Genomic DNA, 27,766 nt, shown 5'->3' with positions numbered 1-27,766 from the left:
TAGGGAAAATATGGCGCCGTCCGCCCATTTGTGAAAACATGAAGAAAACGTAAAACTGGTGTTTTGCAGCATAGAGTGCAGAGTGTTCGTCGTTTTTACAGTTCAGCACGACATGTTGCAGTAATTTATTCGCCTCCTGTACGGTGCAGAGCGGTGTTAGCCATGCGGTTTTGTCTACGTTAACTTCGTCGGCTCATTAACAAACCTGCTAGCATAATATTTAAGATTGAAACAGAGGCTCTCATCTGTCAACTCATAACGGTAAGACTCCTGCCGATTATTAGCTCTTCGTCTTAGTTAGTTTAGCTTTCTTGTACTGTCTTGTTTATTAGGTCGTGGTCAGCGGTAACATTACCCACCTGCTGCAAGCTTCTTGACATTTACATGCTAGTTACATTTCTCAAATGCCAAACTGACTTATGCAAATGTATTGTTGTGTACATCACAGTTCAAACACCCAAATAACCCATTTACATTCAGAAAAGGCCAAGCTGCGCTGTAACATAAAGACCCAAGCACAACTGCACACATAACAATAAAGGCATAACGGTGTTGTCGTCCTCACATGACAGGATGACATTGTCACGTAAGAATATTGCTTAATATATTAAGCAATATTGTTTGGTCGTCCTAATTAATTTCTGTTATTTATTCAAACTTTTCATATTTTTCAGCCAAAAACATGCCTGCCTTCCGGCAAGTGGGAGAGAAGCAACTTCCTAACCCTGTATTGTGTATGGCGTGGTCTCCCAAAAGGGATCTTATTGCCCTGGCCAACACAGCGGGAGAGGTTGGCTTAAAATCGTTTATTTATTCTAAAAGATCTCTTGGTGTGCTTTATGGTTTTGTAATAGTATAGTTGTGGTTTGTCCACAGTTGTTGCTACATCGCTTGGCTAGTTTCCAGCGTGTCTGGAGCTTACCACCCAGTGAGTATACTGGGAAGGAGATCACTGCACTTGCATGGAGACCTGATGGCAAAAGTAAGGAATGACTGTGTGCATTTTTCTGTTATTACTCATGTGCTTGTTGATGGAAGCATGAAGCTGTTATACTTTTATCCACTCCTCAGTACTGGCCTTCAGCCTTGGAGACACCAAGCAGGTGGTCCTGTGTGGTGTTGAGAAAGCAGAGATCCTCCATGTGTTTCCAGTGCAGAACCCTGTAACCTGCATGCACTGGATGGAGGTGATGGAGGAGAGCAGGTACACACGAGGCTCAGAGACCAAACCAGTGGCACAAAGGATGTCTGAATATCTGCATTATGTACATTTTTGGTGTTTTTCATGTTTGCAGTGCCCTCACCTCCTTCTACAACTCAGAGGATGAATCCAAACTTTTTCTTCCTAAATTACCAACACTTCCTAAGAGGTAACAGCAGCATTCATTGTACAGATCACAGATTATAAGACAGAAACTCCTTGGCTGATTGAGTAACATTTGCTCAAACTGATGTTTTTCAACAGCTATAGCACAACTTCCAAGATCTTCAGGTGGGGCAGGATTTTATGCATCCCTCACTAGTCTGATATTAGTTTTCTACTGTTTCATAGTTTTCATAACAGCCATGTGTATTTATCTGTCTGTGTATCTAACAGTGAGGAAAAATCTGATGAGATAATGAATCTCCTGGGAGAAGTCAGGTAAGTTAAGCTTCTTTTGTTTTTTTCTTTTTTTGCTCTTTTGAGTCTTTTTAATGCAATATTCTTTTGAAGTTGGACTGGAATTGATTTCATAGCTCCATTTTGTTTACATACAGGCTTAACATACTTGTTCTTGGAGGAGACGCTGGTTTTGTGGAGCTTTATGCCTATGGGATGTACAAGATCGCCACTTTAACGGGAGTGAGGCTCTTTCATTCATTTGCAAGCTTTGTCCTATACGCCTTACATAAGAATGAATTAATCAACTGATATTTTGGTTATTGAAAAAAATAGTTTGAGGTGCTGAATTGTGTCATTAAACAGCAAAAACAAAAGTCTAACTTAATGGATGTTACTGTAGTAACATCTTACAAAATATGTAATACTTTTCCACAATCTTAGCCTCAGCAATTACTGTAGAGTTGAAACATCGCTTACCTGACACAGGCTCAACAAAATGTAACAATTGTAAGCTTCACAACAATTGCATTAATCATGATGCACTGATGAGTTGTGCCTGTGGCACAATAATCATGACATGACAATTATTATTCAGGTCAATACTGACAAAGAAAAATCCAAAATTAAGCCTCCAAAACTGATATTTGAAAAATATACGAATACATTTGGTGATTAAACTCATTATCTTTTCATTTAATGACACAGGTATCAGGAACCTGTCGCAGCCTGAGTCTGTCCAGTGATCTCAAGTCTTTGTCTGTCATCTCAGAAGTCAGGTCTGCTGACAACAACCCAGAGATCTGCTACATTCAGGTGAGCTGTATGGTTTGGCTTCTTTTTCTAGCTCTTATAAACTTTCCTTCATGTTCTTATTTCTGACTTAACTTGCGTTTTTATTCACTTATTTTAACTGCTGCTTTGTCCTTCAGTTAGACACGGAGTTGTTGTCAGACTGTCTGCCTGAGGTGACCAGGATGGCACGCAAGTTCACCCACATCTCTACCCTGCTGCAGTACCTGCATCTGTCCCTCACATGTATGTGCGAAGCCTGGGAGGACATCCTCATGCAGATGGATCTTCGACTCACTAAGTTCGTTCAGGTCAGTAGTTGTAGTTTAAAGCCTAAAATTGGCTGAATTGAGAGGGCACACCAAACGTCTTATTTCCCATCGTTACAGGAAAAAAACACAAGCACTCAAGTTCAAGATGAGTTTTTGGAGCTTTTGCTGTGGGGACAGTCAAGGTGAGAAAAGAGGCAAATTCTTTTGTCGTTATCATGTTGCAATGTTTGCAGTGTCCTGTAGATGATGACAAAATATTTTGAGCTAATTTGTGTATTTTTTCTGCTCTTTGGCTCTTTGCTTTCATGTAGCCCTGAGCTGCAGGCTCTTCTAATGAACCAGCTGACTGTCAAGGTGAGAGTGAGAGGTAGCATAAATACTCCTAGTGTTCAAGCTTGAATTTATACACAATTGGGATTAAAATTTACTCTAACTGAAAAACACATACTGTTTGTTTCTTATCTGCATGTTCTATTTTCATTGTAGGGCCTGAAGAAGCTTGGCCAGTCGATTGAGTCCTCGTACTCCAGCATCCAGAAACTGGTGATCAGCCACCTGCAGAGGTATTTTCAGCCTTTCACATCTCCTCAACACTGCCTGCTACATGGGATTTTTCTGTTAAAATCTCTCCCTCTGTTTCTCTGGCTGCAGCGGCTCTGAGGCTCTGTTGTATCACCTCAGCGAGGTGAAAGGCATGTCTCTGTGGAAGCAGAAGTTCGAGCCCCTCGGTCTGGATTCAGCAGCTATAGAAGGTACCATGCCCCTGACCTGAATGAACTGTAAAAAATGAGCTCTTCTTTAATCATCAGCATCCACATGTGCTTTATGTTTTCAGGTGCTATCACAGCCGTGGGTTCATTCTCTCTGAAAGCCAACGAACTTCTGCAGTGAGCTCAGAATCATCAGAATTCCTTTATTAATCCCTGGAGGGAAATTCTTGTTTCTACAGACAAATAGGATAAACAAAAACTAAAATCTCAAGTACAGTAGTATTTACAAAAACTGTATTCAAAAATTTTTTAAGAAAATTTAAAAATACAGGTATGTGCAATGTGTAAAAGTAGCCAATATGTACATTGTATAAACAGTGAGTGTGTCCGTCACAGTGCTGAGTTTAACAGTTTGATGGCGACAGGCAGGAATGATTTCCTGTGTCGCTCTGTGGTGCATCGTGGCAGTATGAGTCTGTTGCTGAACGAGCTCCTGTAGCCGATCAGCACATTGTGGAGAGGGTGAGAGGGAAAGTCCAGTATAGTTCTTATTTTGGACAACATCCTCCTCTCAGACACCACTGTCAGAGAGTCCAGTTCCTCTCCCACAACATGGCTGGCCTTCTTGATGATTCTATTGAGTCTGTTAGTGTCCCTCACCCTCAGGCAGCTGCCCCAGCAGGCAACGGCATATGTGATGGCACTGGACACCACCGACTCATAGAACATCCTCAGCATCGTCCTGCAGATGTTGAAGGACCTCAGCCGCCTCAGAAAGTAGAGGCGGCTCTGGCCCTTTCTGTAGACCATGTCCACGTTCTTGCACCAGTCCAGTTTGTAACCACGTTCTTGCACCAGTCCAGTTTGTTTGTCCAGCTCAATGACATTTGAATTTATTAGCTTTTTGTGCTAATAGCAGTGCTCTTTTTTTCTGTGTAAATGGTGTATCTGCTGCTGTTTTCACAGAGTCACTGTTTTTACTTTGTCATCTAGGGTGATTGACAAGAGTATGAAGAACTTTAAAGCCTTTTTTCGGTGGCTATATGTGGGTAAGAATAAATATTACACATTACATTTGTGCAATTTGACATGCATCAGTTTCTAAGATCCCAAGTGTGAAGTATTAATAATTGTTTTCATGCTCCCTGCAGCTATGCTACGAATGTGTGAGGAGCATGTACCGCCAGAACTCAACAAGGTGAGCTATCAAAGGTGCTGAGAGACAGATTTGTGATAGTTTAAGTGTTTCTGAAATTATTAAATACTTTGATCATGTTTTGTTAATCCATTAGATGACTCAAAAGGACATTGCATTTGTGGCTGACTTCCTGTCTGAGCATTTCAGTGAGGTGAGATCAGCCTAATGGCACTGTGATGATAGTTAATTACACGTATTCAACGTGTTTATTGCTGTTTACAAAGCTGTCTCTGGTTCAATAGAATGAAGAACTCTTTGATCGTAAAGGGAAGTACTTCAACGTAGAGCGAGTTGGTCAGGTAAGTGGTTTGTGTTGCATGCCTTCAAGTGTTTTAAAATGAAGCTGCTCTCTTACAACACTCTGATTTCTCTTTCATATGGACAGTACCTGAAGGATGAGGATGATGACCTCGTGTCTCCGCCCAACACAAAGGGAAACCAGTGGCTGAAGTTTTTACAGGAGAGCACACATCTGAAGGGTGAACTTTGATATTGCCTTGAGATTTTTAAATTAGTTTTAAGTACTTAATTTTATTTTATTTTTTTTATTAATTAGGAGAATACCAGTTTCATAACTGTGTCTTTTGGAATGAGGTTAAATTTGATGAGAAAATACTGGGTTATACTTGGTTTTACTTCAAATACCATCTCCATAACTAATATATTGGATGTTTAACTGTTTTATCTAGAGAGCCCTTTGCTGTTTCCTTCATATCCCCAAAAATCTTTGCACTTTGTCAAGAGGATGATGGAGAATGTGATTGAGCAGTGTCTCCAGAAACCTGCAGTGAGTTTTGTGTGGTGTCTGTCTTCCTTTTTTTCACCTATATGATGAAGCACTGAGTTAAAGAAATGTCAGGGACAATCACACAGATCATTTTAATGAAAAATCTGACTTATTCTCAATTCAGTTAAAGTGTTTCTCATTTATTGTTCATGTGTATGCAGGAAGTGATTGGGAAGTCTGTAAACCAGGCTGTCTTTTTGCCCCTGTACACTGTGCCAGAGAGGTACGATATAATTTTCTGTTAATAATCTGTATTATTTAAAGTATGACTAAATTAATGTGATTAAGATCGTCTTTATTCGTTCATGTCCCTTTTTTTTTAGCTCTGAAAACACTCCACGACTTTTTGAGCTTCCATCTTTGTAAGTAAAACACAAACCTCATAATGATAAGCGCAGACAGACAGGTTTGTATTAATGATACTTCTTTGCTATCCTGCAGGTGGAATGACAAGAAAGCCAAGATGCACTATGTTTTGTTCTGCATGCCAGAGATTTCACCCTGCAAGCTCTACCTATTACGCAAAGCAACAGACCCAAACCGGTACATTGGTGTAATTGTGGGTTTATGTGAGTTTCTCTGTGTGTTTTAATCAGTGTATAACCATGTTTTTGTTCCCACAGGCAAATCCCCAACAGCGTCATGTCCATCGACCTCAGCCACCATCTTGACAATGCAGATGATGATAATGCCGTAGCACAGTTAGTTCTACCAGTTATTGTTTTTAAAATATGTAAAATAATCCCTCAACTGGTGAAAGTGTTTCTGCCATGACTTAACATGATTTTCTTTTCCAGGCCCAGTCATGCGTTCAGCTGCCTGGATGCTCGTTTCTATGACGATGAAATGCTAACTGTGGTCTTGCAAGGATCAGAAGAAGAGAACAGAAGGCGTGTCCTGGCTCAGATTCCTCTTGCTTCCACCCTGAGCTGTGAGACTGAATTCAACTGGGAGCCTAACCTGAGGTGTGTGTGTGCATGCATTTCTATTAGGAATATCTTCCTTTCATAACAAAAATTCTCACCATTCTGAATGTAGTTTGTTTTTTTTTTTCATTTATTCATTCATTCATTTTCTAAAACACTTATCTGTCAGGGTTGTGGGGTAGTTTGTTTTTAGATTTGAGTAGTTGAGGCTGGGTTTAATTTTAAAATGCTGTACAATACTTTAAATGCTCCATATTTCGCCCATATTTTCAGGTTGGACCAGCAGAGCAGCGCCATTCCGTGCCAAGAACTGGTGTTGGGGAATCAGTGGCGTGAACTGGAAAGCATGAAGGCTCAGTTTGTTGCTGTTAATGGAATCCGCAAAGTGGCCTGTGTGGTACGTTAAATTAATTCCTAGGACCCATTATTTCTGTTAGTTCCAAGGATCAGTAAAAATCAGTTCAGATGATCCATTTTTTTGGTGTTCTCATATTTCTCTACCAGCAGCATGCCAGTGAATGAGTGTAACATTAACCCTTTTATTCCTGGCAGCTAAGTGCCAATCTGAGGCACATCCGTGTTTTTGAGATGGATGTCGAAGATGAGGATGATGAGGGAGCAGAGTCGCAGAACACCAGCGCTGACCATGATGTCCTGGAAACATCAATGACCAGTCAGGGGCACGGAGAGGAGAGTGTAGAGGCTGAAGATGAAGCTGGAGGACAAAGAGGGGCAGCGTTCCAAAAAACTGTGGAGCATCTGGAGTCTGAGGAAGCCCTGGAACTCTCTCAAGACTGAGTCAGTGAAGCAAGCTGAATAAATACTTGGCTCCACCTTTTGCTTGTTGCATTTTTTTTACAACATTCTTAAGTATGCCTAACATCTGTATATGAAAATAAACACGTTTGTGTTCACATTTTCTTTTTTTGTACTGTTTTTTTTTTTCTTTTACTTGTAGTATAACTGAACATTTCTGTCGCTGTGCCCTTCGCTTTACATTGTACTTCAGGGATGAGTTTGACAAGCTTTGTATTCAGGTCCACCATGATACTGATAACCGAAAAATAGACAGATGCATAGTAAGCTCAATTCCAAAATAATTAGCAGGTTACCCATATCCTACATGTGTAAACACCACTTTTCTGTGGCGAAAATAATGTTTAACGCGTTTGTGAAATGTTAGTCATCTGTGCACGTGCAAATAGGTGTTGGTTACGTGCTCGCTCCCGACACTGAACGCGGTGACGTGTCTTGTCCGCCGCCTGTTGGTCTTTCACAGTTGGTGACGAGTATTATGAAAATGGCCTCGACCCTGCCCGTGAGCACGGTTAACCGGAGAAGATGACGATGTTGAGCTTTTTAAGTCAGTCGAACACCAAAGTGTCTTCTTTGAATACGTAGATAACAGTAAAGTAAACAACAACAAAGAGACTTTCGGCAGAGAAAAGACTAAAAATACTACAGACAACCGCATATTTTCGTTGGGCTGAGGAGCCACTATGGAGGATATCAACTCAAATATCAACGCGGACTTGGAGGTGAGGAAGCTCCAGGACCTGGTGAAGAAACTCGAACAGCAAAATGAACAGCTCCGAAGTCGGTCTACGATGTTGTCTTCGTCTGGAGCGATGCCAACGAACCACAGACCCCTCAGCGACGGATACGACTCGACGTCCCTGTCAGCGGGGATGGCAGCCGGTCTGGCCGGCTTCCCTGGGGTGGGGTTCGTCGGAACGGGTCGCTACAGTGGGCTGTTGGAGAATAATCGCTGTTTGAGCCCCAGGCTGTCTTATGACGGTGTCAGTTTCAGGAGGCCGTATGAATATGAGGGGGCATCGGCTGCCGCCTCTGTGTCGAGTATGAACTCACTTTATTCGGACAATACCGGGGGATTTACAGATGAAGGAGAAACATCAATCCTAGACGAAGTGGAAATCTTAGATCTCGAAGACATGGATTGCCTACACGAAGACGAGGACAGCTGGTGAGTGACAGGGTTGTGTTGGGAGGTATCTCGTCCTTACAGCCGCGTCTGTGTCTTCACTATTGGGCACAGCTGCTCTACACATTAGCTACAACGACAAGACGTCTGGCATGAACGATCTCACTAGCTTGCCTGAAATCTGAAGTCATCTGTGCTGAAGGAGTCTCATTGTCGATCAATGACTTAGGGATGTTGTTTGGCAAGTCATGTGGGCGATGTCAGACCCCTTCTCGGACTTGTGTGATCAGTACAGACTTGCTTTGTCATACAGTCAGTACCAAATCTAAATCCTTTATCCCACACTTCGCTTCCAGTTTGAGCATTTGCTTTCTTGACTGATCATTAGGCCTCTGAGGCTCCGGCGCTCAGCTGTCAGGACCCTGAAGTCCCCGATCATCTGTTGAACCGTTTTGGTGTTGTGATGTGGCAGATTGCTTGGCTTGTCGTGGCAGGAGATCAGTGTGTGCAGCAAAAAGTTGTTTTCCCATTTCCAGTAGCCATGTGGGAGACGTAGCCATGGTTATATTCCTCCTGTGAATTTCCTTTAGCACAACAGTTGGCACACAGCCACAAGTGCCCTGCAGCACCAAGTGAGGAAGGTGAGGGATTTGAAATAGGACTATCATCTCATCAGGTCGGAATAAATGCTATCAGTGTCAAAAGGCTGATCACGAGTTATTCTGTTTACAAGGATTACAAACAATGGATATCAATAATAGAAAAGGGTCACACAAGGATGGCATCATGTTGCTCTGCTTATTATCAGAATTATCCTGATAGCCCACATGTCCATCCACGCTCCTGTTCTTAATCCTGTCACAATACATTGTTCTTGTTTCCTCCAGTGCTGAGCATTTACGGTGTTTCGGGTTAGGTAGCTTTGCATATAGATACGTTGTAGAAGTGTAATCCTTGAAACTCCAGAGTAAAATTACATTTGTGCTGCTGTCTAAATCTCATTCCAAGTTAAGGAAATCTCTCGAAGAGGCAGAGTTACACACAGAAATGAGTCTTTGTTACACGGCTCTTATCAGACATGTGGACTTGGTACACGGGCTTACAGGCAGATTGATAGGGTAGAAATGGCATCAGCTCCTGCCTTAATATTAATATAATCATGGGCCTTCCTTAGACAATGGCCCTTGTCTTGTCAGGAAGACTTTGTTTGATTGTATGATAATGACAATGTAATAAGCAACATTAGGGCGTAGCTCTGAATGCAACTAATGACATACTATAACTACTACAAAGGTAGCCCAGCTCACAGCAGTTCTTCCTCTGCTGCTTGCAGCAGGGTCCCTGTGTCAGCCACTGAGCCTTTGACATCAGACTACTCTCAGACATTGCTCACTCATGCTCATCAGAGCCAGTCTCGTTATACCCTGGCTGTTTGTCCACCCTCTGGATCAGATTGGTATCTGGGATTACTATGTAGTGCCAAGCTCTCATGGACCCCTGTCATGGAGTCCTGTAATCCCTGAATTAGCATCAGACTGGATCTAAAATGCTGCGTTCTCCCTCAGTGCTCTTGCCTGTCAGTAGGTGCTTGTCACACTCCTGCTAACCGCATGTGGGCATGACACATATCATTGTTTCAGAGCTTGGAGGTCATGTGTAAGTGTTTGGGCTGATAGTGGTAGATTTACTATGTACCACACTAAATGTGAATGATGACCACTGTTGATAAACACTGAAAATGTGCAGTCCCAGATTTCAGGCTGTATTTCTCTGCGCTAGACCTCCTTTGCCTGTTGTGTTTTTGCTTTCATCGTGAAAGGCTTCTTCTATGGCTGCAACAGAGCAGACAGCTGCTGACTCAGATTTCTTTTCTGAGTGGAAACTCTTCTCTTCTCTTCTCTTTGCTTCTCTTTTCTCTCTCAAAAGGTTAATGATTAACACACATTTCTATTACTTATTTCAAGAACAAGACAGAGACATTTTATACCTTTATGCCGGTATCCCATCAGTATTAAGACTGTTTCAATCGGTACAGCTCACCGAGCAGCACTGAGCCCAATGACTTTATCAAACTATTTGGGCAAGTGACAGTGGTTCATCCTTTTAAGTTGGCTGTCAAGTTGCATTGTCCCTCATTGCCAGCACCGGTTTGTGTTAAATGAACACATGCAACATGTGAAATGTAAGATTATATTGACAGGTCTGAAAGATACACCATGTAGACAAAAGTGTTGGGCCACTCAACCAATACAGCAATAGGGACTTTAATGAAATTTCATTTTACATATGTTCACAGCTTTGCAGCCATAGCAGCTTCCACTCTTCTGTGAAGGTTTTCCACAACATTTTGGGGTGTTTCTGTGGGAATTTTTTGCCGATTCATGCAGTATTGCATTTGTGAGGTCAGACACTGATGTGGGACTATACGGCTTGGCTCACGATTTCTGTCCCAGTTCATCCCGAAGGTGTTGGATGGGGTTGAGGTCAGGGTTCTGTGTGGACCAGTCAAATTCTTCCACACCAAACTCATCCAGCCATGTCTTTGACCATGACTTTGCTTTGTGCACTGGGACACAGGGTCATGCTGGAATAGAAACGGACCTTCACCAAACTGTTGGAAGCATAGCATTGTCCAACATGTCTTGGTATGATGAAGCATTGAGATTTCCCTTCATTGGAAGTAAGGGGCCCAACCCCTGAAAAACATACACTTAAAGAGGTGTGTCTGGATATTTCTGTCTATATAGTGTATCTGCAGATCACCTCTATGTGTGTTTTATCTTCACCTTTTTGTGTTTTGTGGTACAAACACTCTCCACACACTTACACACTTGTTATCCCCTCAGTCTCATATCCTCAGAGGGCTGCTGGGTCTCATCACATCAGGTGTGAGCTGTCATAATCAGTCATCATTAGAGAGATGACAGCTTACGTTTGTGTAACAGTCAGTTATATTGCTGCTTTGAACACGCAATATGCAGTGTCTGATTGTGTATGCTGTTGATATTTTTTTCAGGCTGTACGAGGCAAAGCTGAACAGCCCCCTCCAGAAAACCTTGAGTCCTATTGTGTGGTGCCGCCAAGCACTTGACAACCCCAGTCCTGAGATGGAATCGGCCAAGCGCTCCCTCATCCACAGACTGGACCTCACCTTGTCAGGTAAAAGATACCAGCGAACACAAAACATGTAGGGTCAGGTTAGCAGCAGCAGCAGCAACATCAACATCGTCAGTGATACACTACATTAATCCTACTTTTAGGGGTTAACTACAACATCGCACCACAGTCATTAGGAGGATTTCACTGTCTTTCTAATGACAATGTAGTTCCTCAATCCTGATGAGCACAAAGTGTGGCACAGTGCACATCAAGAAAGTGTAAAAAAGCTTCCCTAATTCTAAAGGGAAGATGAACTAGACCCATGTACCTGTATGGTCAGTCACTGGATGACAGTGGCTGTCATTTTGATCTGGCATTAGTGTGTTTGTGTGTGTGTTTTGGGAGTCTCTTCTCTGAATTTTGAATGTGTGGCATTTTTGGACGATTGTCAGACACTTAAAGCCATCCACATCATCAGGCATTTGGAGAGCTGATCATGAAAAGGAGATTCAGTTTCCCTCTTTGTGTCACTGCTTTGCAGCAATGTGTGTGTGAAAAATAATACTTAATTTATATTTCACCATGGGATGGGGTATGCAAAATATTCAGAATTTTGTGCCACATGTTTGCACATATGTGCTTAAGGCATGTACGGTATTTATTTATTTATTCATATTTACATCTGTATAGAAAAAGATTCCTCTTTCTATTCACTCACTTCCTCCTCAGAAATTGAAGGTGCATAGAGGCGGTGGTACCGGCCATCTTTAATCGATCCATGTTGAAGGATCACACATAATACCAGAGTGAATGTAAACTAGTGTTATAATGTATGTCGAGGAGCTGTGTGATGCTGCTGTGCAAATGTTTCTGGATATTAATTCATTGTCCTTGTCTGGTCCACTATATGCTAGGGATCAAAGTTGTTCTAAACTGCAGTACAAATTACAGTATAAATCATAATTAAACCAAACATTATAATAGTGATTTCATCTGCAATCATTAGTCCTTTATGCTCGGTCTGTGTCTGATATCTGAGCTTTTGACTGCCACTAATTATAGTTAGTCCCTTAGTGAGAAGGACCGGCCTCAAATCCTCGCAGCTAAACTGAGAGGGGTCATTTCCATTTTGACAGAGGTATGTCCATGTGACAGCTCATGTTGAGGAGTATGGTGCTGTGATCGTCTCAGCTGTGTTGTGCAAGAATCTGGACAACACCTGGACTCTCAGACACCACCTCATCCAAGGATACTGACAATTGTTTAAATAAATGACTGCAGGCCTCTTGTGGGTCCAAGTTGCACAGGGCTGTTTTCCCCTCACACATTTCAGATATGCTTATGAACATGTAAACAGGGAAAAAGCACATGGATTCTGCTGTGAGAGCTGTTTTCTGCTGCCTTCTTAAATGAAGATAAATCTAATTGAAATCAGAAATCTGTAATGTAACTTCCTTCAAAACACACAAAAAATAAACTCTTTCATTTTTCCTTTTAGCATGAGAAATAACTAACCACTTGAGTGGTGTTTAGGGATATGTGATAGTGGTGACACTGTCACTGTAGGTGTGGAAAGGGAATAACGTCATCCTGCTCAGGCCTGAAATTATCTCTGCTGCCACTGATACCATCTACTCCCCTGCCTTCTCTTCTGTCCTCAGCTGGCACTGATGTTGTCACCTCTTCAACAAAGGCTCGTGCAACAATGGGGTCTTGTTACTCACTGGATATTTGGTTAAATCAAATAAATTTAAGAACAAGGTTGGGGTATTAGTAAAGATTTTTGTTTCCTTTCTGCACACAGACTTGAGGAAATCTTGATCGTTGCATTCTGAGAGCATCTGTGTCTGAGTGAAAGACACACTCATCACACAGACACGCCCTCATGGCTCCTGGCTGCTCTCCTTCACACCCGGTCTCTAACAGGGCCATGGAAACCCTGTTGACATGGTGTTGGTTTGAGTTTGGGTCAAAGGGATTGCAAAGAGAAAAAAAAACCCTTATAACTTCACTTGGGGCAGATTAAAGCCAAAGGCTTCATTTTATCATAAAACATTTGTATGTGTCTGAACATTAGATCTTATTCCCACATTTGAAATATGAACTTTAGTTTTAGTGTCAGCAGTGACCAAGCCTTTTGGGTGTGCACACCCTGTTAAAATCATAACCCCGCGTGACGCGTCTCAGTTATATAACTGACTACAGGGAGGAGATGGCTGTGAGTTGACTTTGCCTAGTCTTCTTCATGTCAGACAGTCCTGGTAAACAGTGACAGCACGTGTTGCTGGAGCCGAACAGAACAACAGTTTTTCCACAGTGCTGCTCCAACAGCTGTCCCAGCCATAGGCACATAGCTGACCTGCCCTCCTCCCGCTCATAAAAGCTTTGACTTTTCTTGAACCTCACACTGTTGTTCATTTAATTCACCTCCTTCTTGCGTGTCTCTGCCAGTTTTATCCCGTTTCTCCTCTGTGGTATTTATCTCTCACGTTTTACAAAAGCTCTTCTGTTTGCTCTTCTCTTGTGATATGTTCACAAGCTCATTCTTACTCTTATTTCTTTTTTTTTCTTTTTTTTAAAATCTCAGTCATGAATATTGTCCTCCATTTCCTCCTCACTGTTTAAGCCCTCCAGGCCTTCATTTTGTATCAGGCCGTTGTGTGTTGGCTTCATTTTTTGGGGGCCTGTGGAAACTGACCTGAAGTTTCCACAGCTGAAAAGCCTCCAGTACATTCTCATATCACGGTAAATCCAAATGGCATCAATCACAGCGAACAGAAACAGCAGTTCTTCTCTATCACTCTGACTTCTTTTCTTGTTTTAGGACACGAGGATTTGAGGACACTCTATTTTGGTTTAGTCCCTGAGCTGCAGATCCCTTTAGATTGGTCTTTGTCCCTGTGATAGGGCATGTTATCATCTAATCACCTCTAGAATAATTAACACAGAACCTCTAGTTAGGGTTAAATGGGCTGCAGCCCCCTTCCATGACTTTGTAGCTCACATCTAGCCAGTGTTTGTCAGTGATGAGTTCATGTATACAATAACACACAGTGGAGGTTTTCAATTAAAATCTTGACAGTGGAGGTTAGTTTCACCATCTGATGATTTGGCTCTTCCTAAATGGAAAACAAAGCAGTCTTTGTTGTTAAAGTGCACAGCATCACAGACTTACATGTTGAAGTGTTATTGACATTCCTCAGTGGCTGATTTGTGCAGATGACAGCGAAGTGGACTTGATGGTATTTTCCTAAATAATGCAGGAGGACAGAGTGCAGAGCATGAGAAGAGGGAGAAAGTGGAAGAAGGAGGTGGCTGATGTTAAAAGGCTCCTTTCCAGTCACCTCCCAGCTGTGTAAACACATCCAGTCAGAAAGAAGCAGAGTAATGAGTAAACAAGTGGACTCTGAGACATTAGCCATCCAAATGAGCAAACTTTAACAGTGACCAGCAGGCTGTCCACAGTCAGACTCATGACTGAGACAAGGAACTCTAAACTGAAGCCTGTTACTGCTGCTTTCACACAGAATTGCATTGTGCTCTGTGCGTATGGATTGAATGGCATGCATTGTTGACTAGTTCTCCCAGCTGGTGCAGGGACTCTATCAGGCCCACACTCAGCATATGGTTTAAGAGACTTGACCGGACTGCTAGCACACTGTGGAGCTTTCATAAAGGTGCCAAATATGAGCAGACAATGCTGGTGTTGTGGTCAGATACTGGCATGGGCAGCCACAGTCACAGACTTTGATGGGTTAAAGTGCAAAGATGTAGTATCTTAACATAGAGGGCAAGAGAAACAGTGAGCCTTAAGTAAGTGAGTGAGTAATATTGGAGAAATGATGTGATTGATTTATCCATAACTGTAAAGGACGAATATAAGTGGAGAACATCCTTACATTTTCATCGTGTGCTGACAGTTTGAACTCCTTACCAGAACATCAACATACTGATCTTTAATAAAACAGACAGGAACGAAATAAAGAAATTATGTGACATTTCAGACTAATATACAATGTGTACAGGCCCCAAAACTGTGGAATAACACGGATTGTTCTCTTTTAAGGAATAAAAAACTCTAATGTTTTTGATCTTTTCTGACGTAATGTAGCGTAATGACTGATATTTCAGTTCTGCTCTGTGACTCTGCAGCCAACAAGCGCAGGAGCCTGTATGGAAGCCCCTACAACCAGCAGGGTTACGGCAGTCCGTACAGCACAAACGCAGCCAACAGCCCTTACAGCAGTGGCTTCAACTCTCCTTCCTCAACCCCCAGCAGAGTGCCCATTGTCAGACAGCAGCTCATGCCCGGGAACACGGGTATGGCTCTCTCTGTGGTTCACTTATAGTTACAGAACACCTGTTAACTGTGTGTCATTGAAGTGTTCACAAATGATTTCCTTGTCAGTACACCAGCGAAATGCGACAGCAGAGAGGAATCCTCCGGCAGTGAGCCCACAGTCATCGGTGGACAGTGAGCTGAGCACCTCAGAGATGGATGAGGACTCAGTGGGCTCCTCAAGTACCTACAAACTCAATGATGTCACTGATGTCCAGATTCTGGCACGCATGCAGGAAGAGAGTATGTACCTGTGCCGGTGTCATATCCAGTGGTACTGTTCAGTTTTCAGTGTTTTTATAGTACGTTTGACTGTGGGTGTTTCCATGTTTGTCAGGTTTGAGACAAGACTACGCTGCAACTGCATCCAGGCGGAGCTCAGGTTCGTCCTGCCACTCGTTGCGGCGCAGCACCTTCAGCGACCAGGAGCTGGACGCACACAGTCTGGAGGACGAAGAGGAGGCGGTGCACCCGGCCTTTCACCTGCCTTCCAGCCGCTTCAGCCCCTCCCCTAGACACTCTCCTCGTGCCTCCCCCAGAAACTCGCCCCGCTCTCGCTCCCCTGCTCGCTCTATTGAATACAGTCACAGCCGGGGTTCGCCTCAGCCCATCATCAGCCGCCTGCAACAGCCTCGCCACTCTCTGCAGGGCCACGGTCACGACCTGCAGACCAACGTGGTGAAGAATGAAGGTAAGTCTAGGCTGCAGAGGCAAAGGACATTTTGGTGGTTTAGTTGTTTAGCCTGAGCTAACTTCTCTGCTATTGTTGCTTTTGTAGAAAAGCTTCGTCGCAGTCTTCCCAATCTCACGCGCTCCTCTGTGGCGACGGCCCAGGGCCCAGAGCCCGTCAAGAACAGTCGCAGCTGCGAGTCCAACCTGCAAGTGCCAAATGGCTCCCCTCGACACCAGAGCCAGTCTGCTAGTGAGTATATTGTGACAGACACATAGACACATAAACATGTCATATTTTTAGATGGATCCATTTTACTGCAAAACACACAAACTCTCTAAAGCTGTAACTGAATCTAGTAGACACATCAGATTCATTACTGACACCACTGTGTTGCCAACTGACATTATATTAATATTTGTTTTTCTCTCCGAGTATAGCGAACATTCACTAACATGACAGGATGTGTATTCTCTTCTTAGTTGATGCACAAGTGGGAATTCTGTTCATCCTTGTGGCTGCACCTACAGTACAAAAACTGTGCTGCTTTGTAGTGCCGTGGCTTTGGTGTTTGGGGACCCTTGTGGTCTTTGATCATTTTCTCATTTTCCTTCCTCTTATCGCCTTGGCATAACTTTCACTTCAAAGACACACACTCATCCCGCAGAATCAAGTGCATGGCACGAGCAACACTGAGAATCCAGAATGACTCCTGCTATCAGCAACACTAATATTGTTTTACATTTTATGTCTGAGGGTTTTATGTTCTTTAAGAGCTCACAGTCTCACCTCTGTGAGTTAAGAGTATCCATCTGATGTAATCCTGTAATGGGAGATAAAGTTAATGGTGTTGTCCTTAATCCAGATACAGTAATCCCTCTGTGTTACTAGGAGCAGAGAGGACAGGGGTCACAGGGCAGGTTTCAGCTGGTTAAACGTGCACTGCCTGCCTTTATCCCATCTTAACCAGCCCCACTGAGGGGCAGGGTGTCCATGTGGCCATCTGAACCTTTACATTAGAGCTGGTGTTTCTTATTTTTCTGCCACTTTATAGATTTTTGATTTGTATATGCCATCTTAAAAGATGTAATTGTACAGCTGAAAAGTTTACTGTCCTGTTAATTGTGTGTTTCTCTATCTGGGCTTTGGCTGTGCTAGGCATGTGAGACTCTTAAATTTCTGCCTCTTTCACCAAGTTCTCTTCACTGTAAAGCATGCGTAACCAAAACCAGCCTCCATTTATGTGTGGAGACTGGTAGGACTGGCTGTTAAAACTGGCTGTGGCACTGACACTTTGCTCTGGCACTTTGCCTGTGGATGTTTGGCTGTAGGGCCCCCTAGTGGCCTCAAGCTGCACCTCAGGCTTGTCTGGCCTGCTCTGCCACAGCATCCTGTTTGTTTCTCCAGTGCTGCTGTGAATCTCAGGCAGAAGGAAGTTTGACTCCCATGCTGAAATGTCCCTGTTTTCCAGCAGCAGCAGCTCAGCTCCCGAGATACTCGACCCCTTCTCGCTCCTCCCCGAAACCTAAACAGCACCTCCAAAGCCCAACCGCCCTGCGAGGTAACAGCTTACTCCTAAACCAGCTGGAGGCTGTGAGATGGATCTTACACACAGACATGTGAACAGTCTATGACTTACTAATGTCAGCTGCCTGTGCACTTTTTGTATAGTGATGATTGATTAAATAACTGTACTGTATGGAGCTGAAGTGGATCTGAGGGCGGTGATTTAAAGTGCTTGTTTGTCAGTTTCAAACTAACTCAGTTTTAGCCTGTTCTTGTTGTTTGCCTTTGAGGCAAAAGTAGAGGAAGAGGTGTAGAAGAGGGTGGCTGTTGGCAGAGATGAGCTTCAATTTATAACGCCCACATTTATGCCACCACACTGAAAGGACTGAACGTTCACATTCTGAAGGGAGAGCTGAATCTTGTGGGGATTGTATTGAGCTGTTTCTTCAATAATATGAAATCGATTGTATGGTCTCACAAATGTCAAAAGAGTGACTGTGCTGTTACTGGTCCATGGTTGACGATCAGTCACATGACTGTGGTTTGGCTAGGTGCTGTTTGGCTACAGAAAAACAAAAGTGTCGTGCTTGACGTCCATTTTGACTTGGATTCAATTACTCTGATTGTTTCCAAGAGTGCATACATAACATATTGCTTATTACATACTGAAACAGTATGTATTGCAGACTGTGTACTAAGTGAATGATTAAATATGTCATCCCCTGCAGACTGCTCACACTCGAGTGGTCAATGAGCACATCTTCCCTGCTATCGATGTTTATCATATTGTTTATCACAAACATAAATCAGCATTACCTCTTCCTCGCAATGGTTTGAAGGTAAATATAGATTATTAAATAATTTAGTGTTTAATATTTTTTCTACAGTATATTACTTCCATGATTTTCCTTTTAACTGCATCTTAACCTTCTGGGTCCTGAGCAGCTCATTCGTGTTCACTCACCATCATTCTTAATTATTTTATCTCACTGTGCCTCTTACCAGCCACAGTGTGGCGCTGGACCGTCTGCCTCGCAGTCCACCAACTGGACAGTCTGAAGAGATGCAGTGCATCATTTTGGGGTGGTTGAGTATGTCTCTCATGATGCATACTCAGACTCAGGCACTCCACATACTTTGGAGCTGGAACATACTACATGCTCAGTTTGGCATCATACTTATGATTAGTGCAACAGGTTTTGATTTCCAACACATTCATGTGGTCTTCATATTTACATATTTATCTCTATTGACTCCCCTGTCTCAATACACATTGTTTTCTATATTTTTTAAATAAATAAAATAGCCAACTTAAAATTTTGATTTTTCTTTCACAGAAATTAGCCATAAGGCCTTCAATTGTGTAAACTGCTTTTCCCTGTTTGTCACATTTTTAGCCATGTCACACAGTAATATGAGCTGCTTATTTGCCTGACAAGAAAAGAATCTTTATCATCATTTTCCCTGGAACAATCTGTATTCTGGTGGGGTGTGACGGTCCGAGTAGTCACACACTGAGTGATGACATTTAATATTGTATAATGTACAGGTAAAATATATGAAAAACAATATACAGACAAAAGTATTGGGATGGGGCTGTTTTTCAGGGGTTGGGCCGCTTAACTTCCAGTGAAGGGAAATCTTAATGCTTCAGCATACCAAGACATGTTGGACAATGCTATGCTTCCAACTTTGTGGCAACAGTTTGGTGAAGAACCTTTTCTATTCCAGCATGACTGTGTCCCAGTGCACAAAGCAAAGTCCATAAAGACATGGCTGGATGAGTTTGGTGTGGAAGAACTTGACTGGCCCACACAGAGTCCTGACCTCAACCTCATCCAACACCTTTGGGATGAATTAGAACAGAGAATGATACACCTCGCTAAAACCAATGCAGTCGTGCAATAAATCCAAATATTCAGTTTTAGTTCAAACTGTTTTGGAGACATGCTGGTTCAGCAGTATGGTCATTTTGGAGAATGTGGCTTGTGGTGCTGTTAAACTGTATTGTTAATACGTACAGGTGTTGTCATTTCCTTTTTGTCCACTCCATTTGTATAGGCATAAATATAGCATAAATAACAGGAACACCACATGGTTGAACCTTTCAGCCTTCATGAGGGCAGGATTTACTGCAGGACTGTTGTATTGGACTGCATTACTTGTAGCAAAGTGTTCCAGGCAGCAGCACGTTGGTTACATTGACATCCTGTATATACTGTATAGTGTGATTTAGCAATACCTCTACTGTCTCTAAACCTGAGGACTCATCCAAATGTTTGAGTATTACCAAACCTTGCATCATTACATCTGTAACATGCTGCTGGCTCCCTTGCTGTCCCATCACCATCCTCTGCTACCTTTGCTCTACACATAACCTCAGGAGGTCAATTGGCTCATCTCAAGTAGTATTGTTGCGAATATTAGTCGAGGGCCAGTCAGCACATTGCAGCCCGTCTACAGCACCTTCCTCCCAGCTCTGAATTAAGGCTTGTGTCTGTTGTCTTCGTCTTTGTCTAGTCCCACTCTCCTGTTGCTTTGGAGAAGAAGGTGATTTCAGTGAGTATTCACTGAGGGTTTCCACCTTTTTAAATATTGTGATTGTGGTTTCACGCCGTAGTTGTTTGGATGTTGTGCTTTGACGTGTGCTTCTGGTTTTCACTAGTACGTGTGTATCATCTCATTGTGTCATCTAGAATCGTAGTAGGCAGTTGAGTTAATTAGCCTTTACTGTTTTTTGTTTTTTTTTTTAATTTTGAATACATTTCTTTTGTAGTCTCTAAACTTGCATCATAACAGGTTTGATTTCATTTGTGATGAATGTGATTAAGAAAGACCTAACATAGGTGTTTTGTGTTTTAAAGGTACAGTATGTGAATTATGTATCACACCATTGTGCTTTTGATCATTACTTCATTGTTAAAATACTGACAGTCAGAAACCTGTGAGAGCATATCATCCTGAAAGAATAACACTGTTATACCTGACTGCGTTCCTGCTCTCCCTGTCTTCAGTCCCCTCTCCCAGTAAGCTGCGAACTCCAGCCACCCCGTCCCCACTGGCCTTGAGACAGCCGGTGAAGGCCGCATCCAACCCTGGTTCCGCCACCTCCACCCCCACCCGCTCCCTGGCTCCTCCACGCAGCAGCCTGCCCCGCCCCAGTGCTGCTTCTGCAGGAGGGGGGATCCCACTGCCTCGCAGCAAACTGGCCCAACCTGTGCGCAGGTGTGTACAACACGTGTGCACACACACACAGTGGCCTCATTTTCCATTTCTGTAAAAATCCTACACTGGATGCTGAGCATGTTTTTTCCTCATGTCCTCCTCAGATCTCTTCCCGCTCCTCGGACCTACAGCGGCACAGGTGACAACTGGAGAGAAGGTTGTTACTGAAATGGGCCAGCAGGGGGCTCTCTGATCAAACTATCAACACAAGGAGGCAAACATTACACCATGGCACTTTATCTACCTAGATACCTTTTAAAGTAAAGAGAGAGAGAGAGAGACTATGTCCCAAAAATATACAGAATCAAGATTGTTTTTGTTTTTTTTAAATGGAGAGGACAGTATCCACATCAGGCCAAAAGAGGACCTTTCATCGTTGTTTCTCTGTGGGCTCCGGCTCTGGAGGGGTCAGGCATGTAGTGCAGACTGCCCAGGAAATGCCAAAGAAACCAGCCCGACTCCAGCTCGGCCAGCAGAGGACACATCACCTGCCTTGGTTTGCCTGCAGTCATCTGTCAGACAGCCCATATCACTTCATTGCCCAGCATTGCTCCCATCCCTGTCTCCTGTTTGTTTTTCCCTACCACCCTCAGGTTGAAATGTTTCCACACATTTCTCTCTTTATGCTCTGTGTTTAACAGATGTAGTGGAGCGATCTCTATGATGATGCTGTGCAGGTGAAAATGTCCCGTAATGTTGTGGATGTTTGCAACAGTGAAAGCACCTCTATGTTTTAAGAATCTTTCCTCTTGTAAAATCAGCCAGAATGTATGCACAAGTTTGTTTTGGAAATTATTTATTCAAATTATTTAAGAAATTTATGTCCAAACATCCATATCAGTATTTTGTTTAAAGATTTCAATTGTTTAAAATGTACATTTTTAACCTCTACTGCAAGCTAACTCTCCAAAGTCTCTTATTGTTTCATTGTTCAGAGTGTCAGACTGGGACATGTGAGACACCAGGGTGATTAAAGACATCTCGCTCTCAGATCTGATTTGTACCACAGTTTGCCAAGATTATATTTTTCCATTGAAGTGCTGAGATTGGTCATTTTAATAACAGGTTGACATTTGCTCTGATTTAAATCTGATGAAAAGAAATCTGAACTCATAAACATCATATTTTTTTCACCCATTCAGCCAATGAAAGCAAGGACGCTGGTTCAGTCAATTCCTGTAACAGATTTTTGTCAATGTATATCATTGGTGTCATGAGGGGAAAATAAAGGAAAAAAAGTCTCGAATAAGATGAGAAGATGAATAAGTTTTGCTGGCTTTTACCTCTTGTACTATGAAAGTGAGTCAAATGGTGTGCCAGTGTTAGGGAAGCTGTTCTGTTAATTGGTGTGGTGGCTGTTATGAAACTAGTGCCTATAATTTAAAGTTTCACTTGAGTTTGAACATCAGGTTTTGTTTGTTTGTTTATCATTTTGTGCCAATTTCTGGTTTTGCCAATATTATTTGCAATTTTGCATCTCTGCTTGGTTGATTTGCTTGCCTGTTTGTTTTTGGTAACTGAATCAATACATTTATAATTGCTTTAAAAAATGTTTAAAGTGCGCCTTCATATTTATAACTAATTACTCATTCTGTAAATGAAACTATTTATTAAAGAGAGAGGTGCCTCTGGCAAAGCTCAGATTCAGTGGGCAACTACAACGAATGTTGCAAAAAGACATACCACACCTTTTGTGTGAAACTTTTTGTTATTGAACTTTTTTTTATATCCACGAACATGACATTCGGTTTCCCTGTGTAAATTCACATTTCAAATAAAAGCTGAAAAGTTGTTTTGTCTTTTGGTTATCTGCATATTTAAGGACAGTAAAAGGCTGGGATTAAGTTGAGACAACAAAAGCCATCGATACTTACTATGCAACAATAAAACATTGGAGTAACTGCAAAGCAAACATAAGCTCTCGTCACATGGTCCAGATTTGTGTCCAAACTGTGCATGCTAAACATATTAGTGCAGAATCTTGATTTGGAGCTCAAACTCTCCTTCGCTGGTTTTTCCCAGGTTTTCTGAGTCGCAGCATTTGAAAACATGTAAGGACACACTGACGCTAAGCGTATTTTATCAAAAGGACACATCCAAATCTGTTAGGATTGTTAGCATCAGATGTTCTTCTGTGGAGAAATGACACCGCTGGGAAATAATGTGGCTCTACTTAAATGGTGCCCAAACGCAGAGAGTACAATGTTGAACACATTGAGCAGAGGAAGCTCTGCTGGTGGACTTGAAACATTAATACACTTACAATTCTTCTCCATCAAAACTGGTTCTGAGTTTATTCATCTGTGTCTGAGTGTGCTCTAATATTCAATTTCAGAGGGACATCTGATCTAAATTGCCTTGTGGGCAGATTTATAAATCAGACTCATTTATGAGTTAGATCACTCGCCTGTCTATCACCTAGAGGAGTGTATGAAGCAGACAGACAGAGCTCACACCCTAGTTAAGACACATGAAAGGACAATGTTATGTTACTGTAATGCTGGGACATCCAACCTGCACTTAAGTGATGAAAAGCAGGTTGAACAGAACTGCCAACCTGACTTTATTTATAGTTCATCATCACCCAAAATGTGTCTGAACACTTTACAGCATTCAAGGGGAAGGTGACGCGTTACGTATTCTGTGCACACAGTGACTTTTGCGTTACGTACCTGGAGTCAGACGCTGGTTAATGGGGGACACGGCGTGTCTCTGGGAACAGAAGGAGACGGATGAAAGCCTGAGTCACTGACTGGTGCAAACTGTCCCGTCCCACTCCAGCCTCAGCGCCCTGAAGACATTTGACGTCAGTGCGATTATTCTCCCTGGACGCTCAGCCGCTGCGTGAGGCACCACGGCCTGATACTTCAGCAGGTTTCACTCACGGGATCACATTGTGTGGTCTGCAGACATACAAACACACACAGCACATTTGGTCAAGTGAACACGATGCATTACTGTGAGGAGCGCGATGCATTACATTAACTGCTGCACTGACTTAACAAGCTGTAGGGGTGTAAACCAACTAAATATTTACTGTAGGGACTGACCGATATTTCATCAGAAAGTGCATAAACAAAACAGATACCAATAATAAGTCTGTCCCTTGTTTACAGTACAGTCAGTTTTTAAGTCACTGACTTTGGTGAAACCACCTGTCATTATGTTGCAGATTTTTATGTTAATGTAACAAATATGACAAACAGTGATCGGACCAATCAGAATCAGCTTCAGCATCAGTGAACTTCGAGGTCAGCGCATCAGTAATGTGCAGTGAGACACTAAAAGACACCAGGTTTCACTTTACTGTCGCTCTCCAGGTAAATCCGCGGTGAGCCGCGTTAATAACCATCGATTAAACCAAACATGAGACCTGAGCACAGTAAAGATTGAGATGAAGGCTCGTGCGTAATGCGCACGCTTCCTGAAAGAGACAACATCGCCAACAAAAGAAACGGGCGGGCAGATTTTCACAGTTTGCTGCACGAGTATAAAGACCAGCACAGTTTTCATTCATGTAGGCTGTGCTCACTCGACCTGGTAAAACAGCTGCCTTCACCGCAGCTCCGTTTTTCATGCGTCTTAATGATGACGTTTGTGATTCTGCGTAAAAATATAACAGATAAGACAGCCTCTGTTGGACTGGCGGGAATTTCCCAAACGGATGACTGTCAGTATGTAATAATTAGGCTGATATATCGGAGACCTTTCTCTTTATGTGATGGGGAGCGCAGTATAAAAGGGCAGCTTGGGCGTTATTGATTGGTCCCTGCACTCTCACTGAGGCTTTAGACCGTGTGCAGACCCCCTCCAGCAACGTGCGTCTATCGAGGAGCCAATCCGTGACACCAGTCTGACTCAGTGAGTCGACTGTCAGTGCCATGGCACCATCACATCCTCCGACCACTGGATCCTCCGCGCTTTCTCATTAGTGACAGCTCGCCGCTAGGGGAATCATTTTACGCGCGAGCAGCGAGTGTGGCGAGCTTCTGTCCTCCTGTTGCGCCATGGAGAACTCCAGCCTGTCGGGTGTCGACGCACTAGATCTTGGCTTGATAGACTTTCTTACATCGGACACTCTGAAACAAGATGTGGATTCTCCAAAGGACGCTGCCATCACCGGGTTGGTGGCCAGTAGTGTCATCTTCCTTGAGGGCAGCAAATTCAGAACTGCCGGCGGATCGGAGTTCATGGTCGCTCCGCCGACGGAATCCCCACATCTGATGCCCGCCTTTTGGGATTCCCCGCTCAGTCATGGAATCAATGTATTTGTGGGACTTGTTCTTTGCTTCACCATGTTGGGGCTGGGCTGCACGGTGGACGTTAGCCAGCTCGGAGAACATATCCGCAGACCCATCGGGGTGCTGCTGGCACTCGTGTGTCAGTTTGTCATCATGCCCCTGGTGGCCTTTCTGTTGGCTTTAGCCTTCTCTCTGGATGATGTGGCAGCGATGGCTGTTCTCCTCTGCGGCTGCTGCCCGGGAGGAAACTTGTCAAACATCATGTCTCTGCTGGTGCACGGAGAGATGAATCTGAGGTAGCTAAACTGTACTCTGAAACACAACATGTAGTCTGTTATCAAGTGAATCCCGAGGAGAGTTTCACAGGGTTGAGCTGTGTCTTTGTGCGTGTTAGTCAGCAAATTACGCACTGAAACAAGAGGGGTTTTGGTAAACTTTACGCATGGCCCTGGATCGGCATGCCTCCAGAGAAGTCATTAAGATATTTTTGTCAAACGATCCTAAAATGATCTAACGCTATCACTACCACGTCCACCCTGCGTAACGGTGCGTCTTTGCTCTCCTCTCTCCAGCATCATCATGACCATATCTTCCACTCTGCTGGCGCTCGTGCTGATGCCGCTGTGTCTGTGGATCTACAGCCGGGCCTGGATCAACACACCTGTGGTCAACCTCATGCCGTTCGGGGCCATCATCCTGACCCTGTGCAGCACCCTCATCCCCATTGGTTTAGGAGTTATGCTGAGGTACCGCTACACGCGTGTAGCCGACATTGTTTTAAAGGTAATTGTGTTTCTCAGTGTTACTTTCCCACTTATTGGATAAGCTGAATCAATTAAATAATTCACTGCTACATTCAGAGTCTGAACACTTTCATTTAAGGAGCGCATTTGCACAAAAGCGCAATGCGTAATTTTCCCTCCCTTTCGTAGATGGTGACCAGGAACAGTGACATCAGAGGCACCGTGCCAGGAAGAGCTCCTCCCTCTCATTTCTGATAAAAGCCACACATGAGGGAGGGCCAGTTACAACAGACAGTAACGTTAGGCAGCAGAGTGTGATGTGATGGGGATTCCACCTCATTTTAAATTATATCACTCAAAAGCCATATAGTTTTCTTCAGAAGGTGCAACATTGACAACATGACAATCTTTATCCTTACAGACCCTTAGTTCTTTAACAGGAAAAACGCAGGAGATCGGGAAAAGCAAGAAAGATTCCCATAATGGGATTCTTTTCACAGGGGTTGCAGCTACACAAAAGGTGCCCTCTAGCAGCAAAGAGCTGGCAGCCGTGGCCTAGAGGTTTGAGAAGCGGCTTGTGACCAGAGGGTCGCTCGCTCCATTCCACCTTGGACTGGCAGGAAAAATTTGGGTGTGGTGGACCGATTAATAATGCCCCCCCATTATCCGGCCTATGTGCCCTTGAGCAAGGCACTTTTGCTGCCTGGGCGCCTGACATGGCAGCCCACTGCTCTTGTGTGTTTCACTGCATGTTGCATGTGTGTGTGTTTCAATCAATGATGGGTTAAATGCAGAGAAAGAATTTCCCAGTCTGGCATTAATAAAGTATAATAAAATAAAAAAAATATATATATATGTGTGTATAAACTCACTCGTATCCTTAAATACTGTAATTCCAGGCATCTCTGTGGTCTCTGTTGGTCACCCTTGTGATGCTGTTCATCCTCACTGGAGCGATGCTGGGGCCGGAGCTCCTGTCCACCATCCCTCCCTCTGTCTATGTGGTGGCTGTCCTGATGCCTCTGTGCGGCTACGCTGCAGGCTACGGCCTGGCCGTGCTCTTTGACCTGCCTCCCAACAGCCGCAGGTCCGTCTCTCTGGAGACAGGATGCCAGAACGTGCAGCTGTGCGCAGCCATCCTGAAGCTGGCTTTCCCCCCTCAGATGATGGGCGGGATGTACATGTTCCCTCTGCTGTACGCCCTGTTCCAAGCAGCTGAGGCTGGCGTTTTCATCCTGGCCTACAGGATGTACAGGAAGAATGTCCTGCACAAACCGGACCCCATGGCGGACGGCGAGGACACAGATATAACATACCAGAGGTTTCAAGATGAGGACATTGACTCATCTTATGGTGCTGTGACAGTGAGTGACCCAAACACCATCATGTTGGACCCCTGTCCTCCTGATCCAACACCTGTTTAATGTGGAATTAAAAAAAATAATAAAATCAGTTCAATTAACGAGTGTAGGGAAGCAGAACAAGATCTGCAAGTGGATTCATCACTCATACAGAATAACCTGCAGAACAGGTGGACCGTGCAGCAAAATGCAGGCACTCATGGAAAAGGGTGCTGTGTGTCATAAGCTTCATTCAATCTCACAATGTTCATTTCATGTCTAATGTGAGATAAAAACACACCGTGTTTTAAATCATTGCTGTGTTACCCATAAACAATCTAAACTAAGCTTAACGTCTGTGAAAATGGACATGAAT

The 27,766-nt window shown here is 43.4% G+C and overlaps 3 protein-coding genes and 1 long non-coding RNA gene across 8 annotated transcripts; 3 read left to right on the top strand and 1 right to left on the bottom strand.

Annotated features, from left to right (window-relative positions):
- Window positions 1–10: 10 nt before the first annotated feature.
- anapc4 (anaphase promoting complex subunit 4) lies at window positions 11–7,206 on the top strand. 2 transcript variants are annotated; one of them, XM_046392786.1, is made up of 28 exons: window positions 12–261; window positions 675–790; window positions 877–982; window positions 1,072–1,204; window positions 1,296–1,370; window positions 1,466–1,492; window positions 1,598–1,642; window positions 1,759–1,843; window positions 2,309–2,416; window positions 2,533–2,703; window positions 2,782–2,846; window positions 2,976–3,018; window positions 3,151–3,227; window positions 3,316–3,416; window positions 3,500–3,551; window positions 4,368–4,423; window positions 4,526–4,572; window positions 4,667–4,723; window positions 4,815–4,871; window positions 4,958–5,051; window positions 5,262–5,359; window positions 5,521–5,582; window positions 5,683–5,721; window positions 5,801–5,902; window positions 5,983–6,060; window positions 6,157–6,324; window positions 6,559–6,682; window positions 6,838–7,206. In XM_046392786.1, exons 2-28 carry the CDS (start codon window positions 683–685, stop codon window positions 7,081–7,083), a joined length of 2,424 nt encoding a protein of 807 aa, XP_046248742.1. In that variant the 5' UTR covers window positions 12–261; window positions 675–682; the 3' UTR covers window positions 7,084–7,206. The 2 variants fall into 2 exon arrangements, with proteins under 2 accessions (XP_046248743.1, XP_046248742.1); XM_046392787.1 differs by lacking the exon at window positions 1,466–1,492 and having other exon boundaries at window positions 11–261.
- A 345-nt stretch (window positions 7,207–7,551) lies between these two features.
- On the top strand, window positions 7,552–22,858 carry slain2 (SLAIN motif family, member 2). Of its 4 annotated transcripts, none has more exons than XM_046392790.1 (9): window positions 7,552–8,269; window positions 11,244–11,386; window positions 15,479–15,646; window positions 15,735–15,908; window positions 16,003–16,356; window positions 16,444–16,587; window positions 20,362–20,400; window positions 20,856–21,066; window positions 21,171–22,858. In XM_046392790.1, the coding sequence occupies exons 1-9, from the start codon at window positions 7,785–7,787 to the stop codon at window positions 21,232–21,234; spliced, it is 1,782 nt and encodes a 593-aa protein (XP_046248746.1). In that variant the 5' UTR covers window positions 7,552–7,784; the 3' UTR covers window positions 21,235–22,858. The 4 variants fall into 4 exon arrangements, with proteins under 4 accessions (XP_046248746.1, XP_046248745.1, XP_046248744.1 ...); XM_046392789.1 differs by lacking the exon at window positions 20,362–20,400 and adding an exon at window positions 17,810–17,896; XM_046392788.1 differs by lacking the exon at window positions 20,362–20,400 and adding an exon at window positions 17,807–17,896.
- LOC124061182 lies at window positions 21,395–27,092 on the bottom strand. The gene is made up of 3 exons (XR_006843693.1): window positions 26,923–27,092; window positions 23,739–23,969; window positions 21,395–21,578 (listed from the first exon to the last, which is right to left on the bottom strand). It is a non-coding gene; the product is annotated as an uncharacterized LOC124061182 (long non-coding RNA).
- On the top strand, window positions 24,276–27,612 carry slc10a4 (solute carrier family 10 member 4). The gene is made up of 3 exons (XM_046392794.1): window positions 24,276–25,603; window positions 25,880–26,090; window positions 26,950–27,612. The coding sequence occupies exons 1-3, from the start codon at window positions 25,074–25,076 to the stop codon at window positions 27,472–27,474; spliced, it is 1,266 nt and encodes a 421-aa protein (XP_046248750.1). The 5' UTR covers window positions 24,276–25,073; the 3' UTR covers window positions 27,475–27,612.
- The last annotated feature ends 154 nt before the right edge of the window (window positions 27,613–27,766 follow it).

This window comes from Scatophagus argus, chromosome 6 (assembly GCF_020382885.2).
Source record: "Scatophagus argus isolate fScaArg1 chromosome 6, fScaArg1.pri, whole genome shotgun sequence".
Taxonomy (NCBI): domain Eukaryota; kingdom Metazoa; phylum Chordata; class Actinopteri; family Scatophagidae; genus Scatophagus; species Scatophagus argus.
This window is presented reverse-complemented; position numbering and strand designations above follow the sequence as displayed.

What these genes read in the sequence shown, in the direction of transcription:
- anapc4 (XM_046392786.1), top strand. Translation starts at nt 683, where the DNA reads ATGCCTGCCTTCCGGCAAGTGGGAGAGAAGCAACTTCCTAACCCTGTA. An exon ending in AGATCGCCACTTTAACGGGA is followed by an intron (nt 1,844 to 2,308) that starts GTGAGGCTCTTT and finishes TTAATGACACAG; the next exon opens with GTATCAGGAACCTGTCGCAG. An exon ending in GGATTCAGCAGCTATAGAAG is followed by an intron (nt 3,417 to 3,499) that starts GTACCATGCCCC and finishes TTATGTTTTCAG; the next exon opens with GTGCTATCACAGCCGTGGGT.
- slain2 (XM_046392788.1), top strand. Translation starts at nt 7,785, where the DNA reads ATGGAGGATATCAACTCAAATATCAACGCGGACTTGGAGGTGAGGAAG. An exon ending in ACTGGACCTCACCTTGTCAG is followed by an intron (nt 11,387 to 15,478) that starts GTAAAAGATACC and finishes GTGACTCTGCAG; the next exon opens with CCAACAAGCGCAGGAGCCTG. An exon ending in GGCACGCATGCAGGAAGAGA is followed by an intron (nt 15,909 to 16,002) that starts GTATGTACCTGT and finishes CATGTTTGTCAG; the next exon opens with GTTTGAGACAAGACTACGCT.
- slc10a4 (XM_046392794.1), top strand. Translation starts at nt 25,074, where the DNA reads ATGGAGAACTCCAGCCTGTCGGGTGTCGACGCACTAGATCTTGGCTTG. An exon ending in CACGGAGAGATGAATCTGAG is followed by an intron (nt 25,604 to 25,879) that starts GTAGCTAAACTG and finishes TCCTCTCTCCAG; the next exon opens with CATCATCATGACCATATCTT. An exon ending in TAGCCGACATTGTTTTAAAG is followed by an intron (nt 26,091 to 26,949) that starts GTAATTGTGTTT and finishes CTGTAATTCCAG; the next exon opens with GCATCTCTGTGGTCTCTGTT.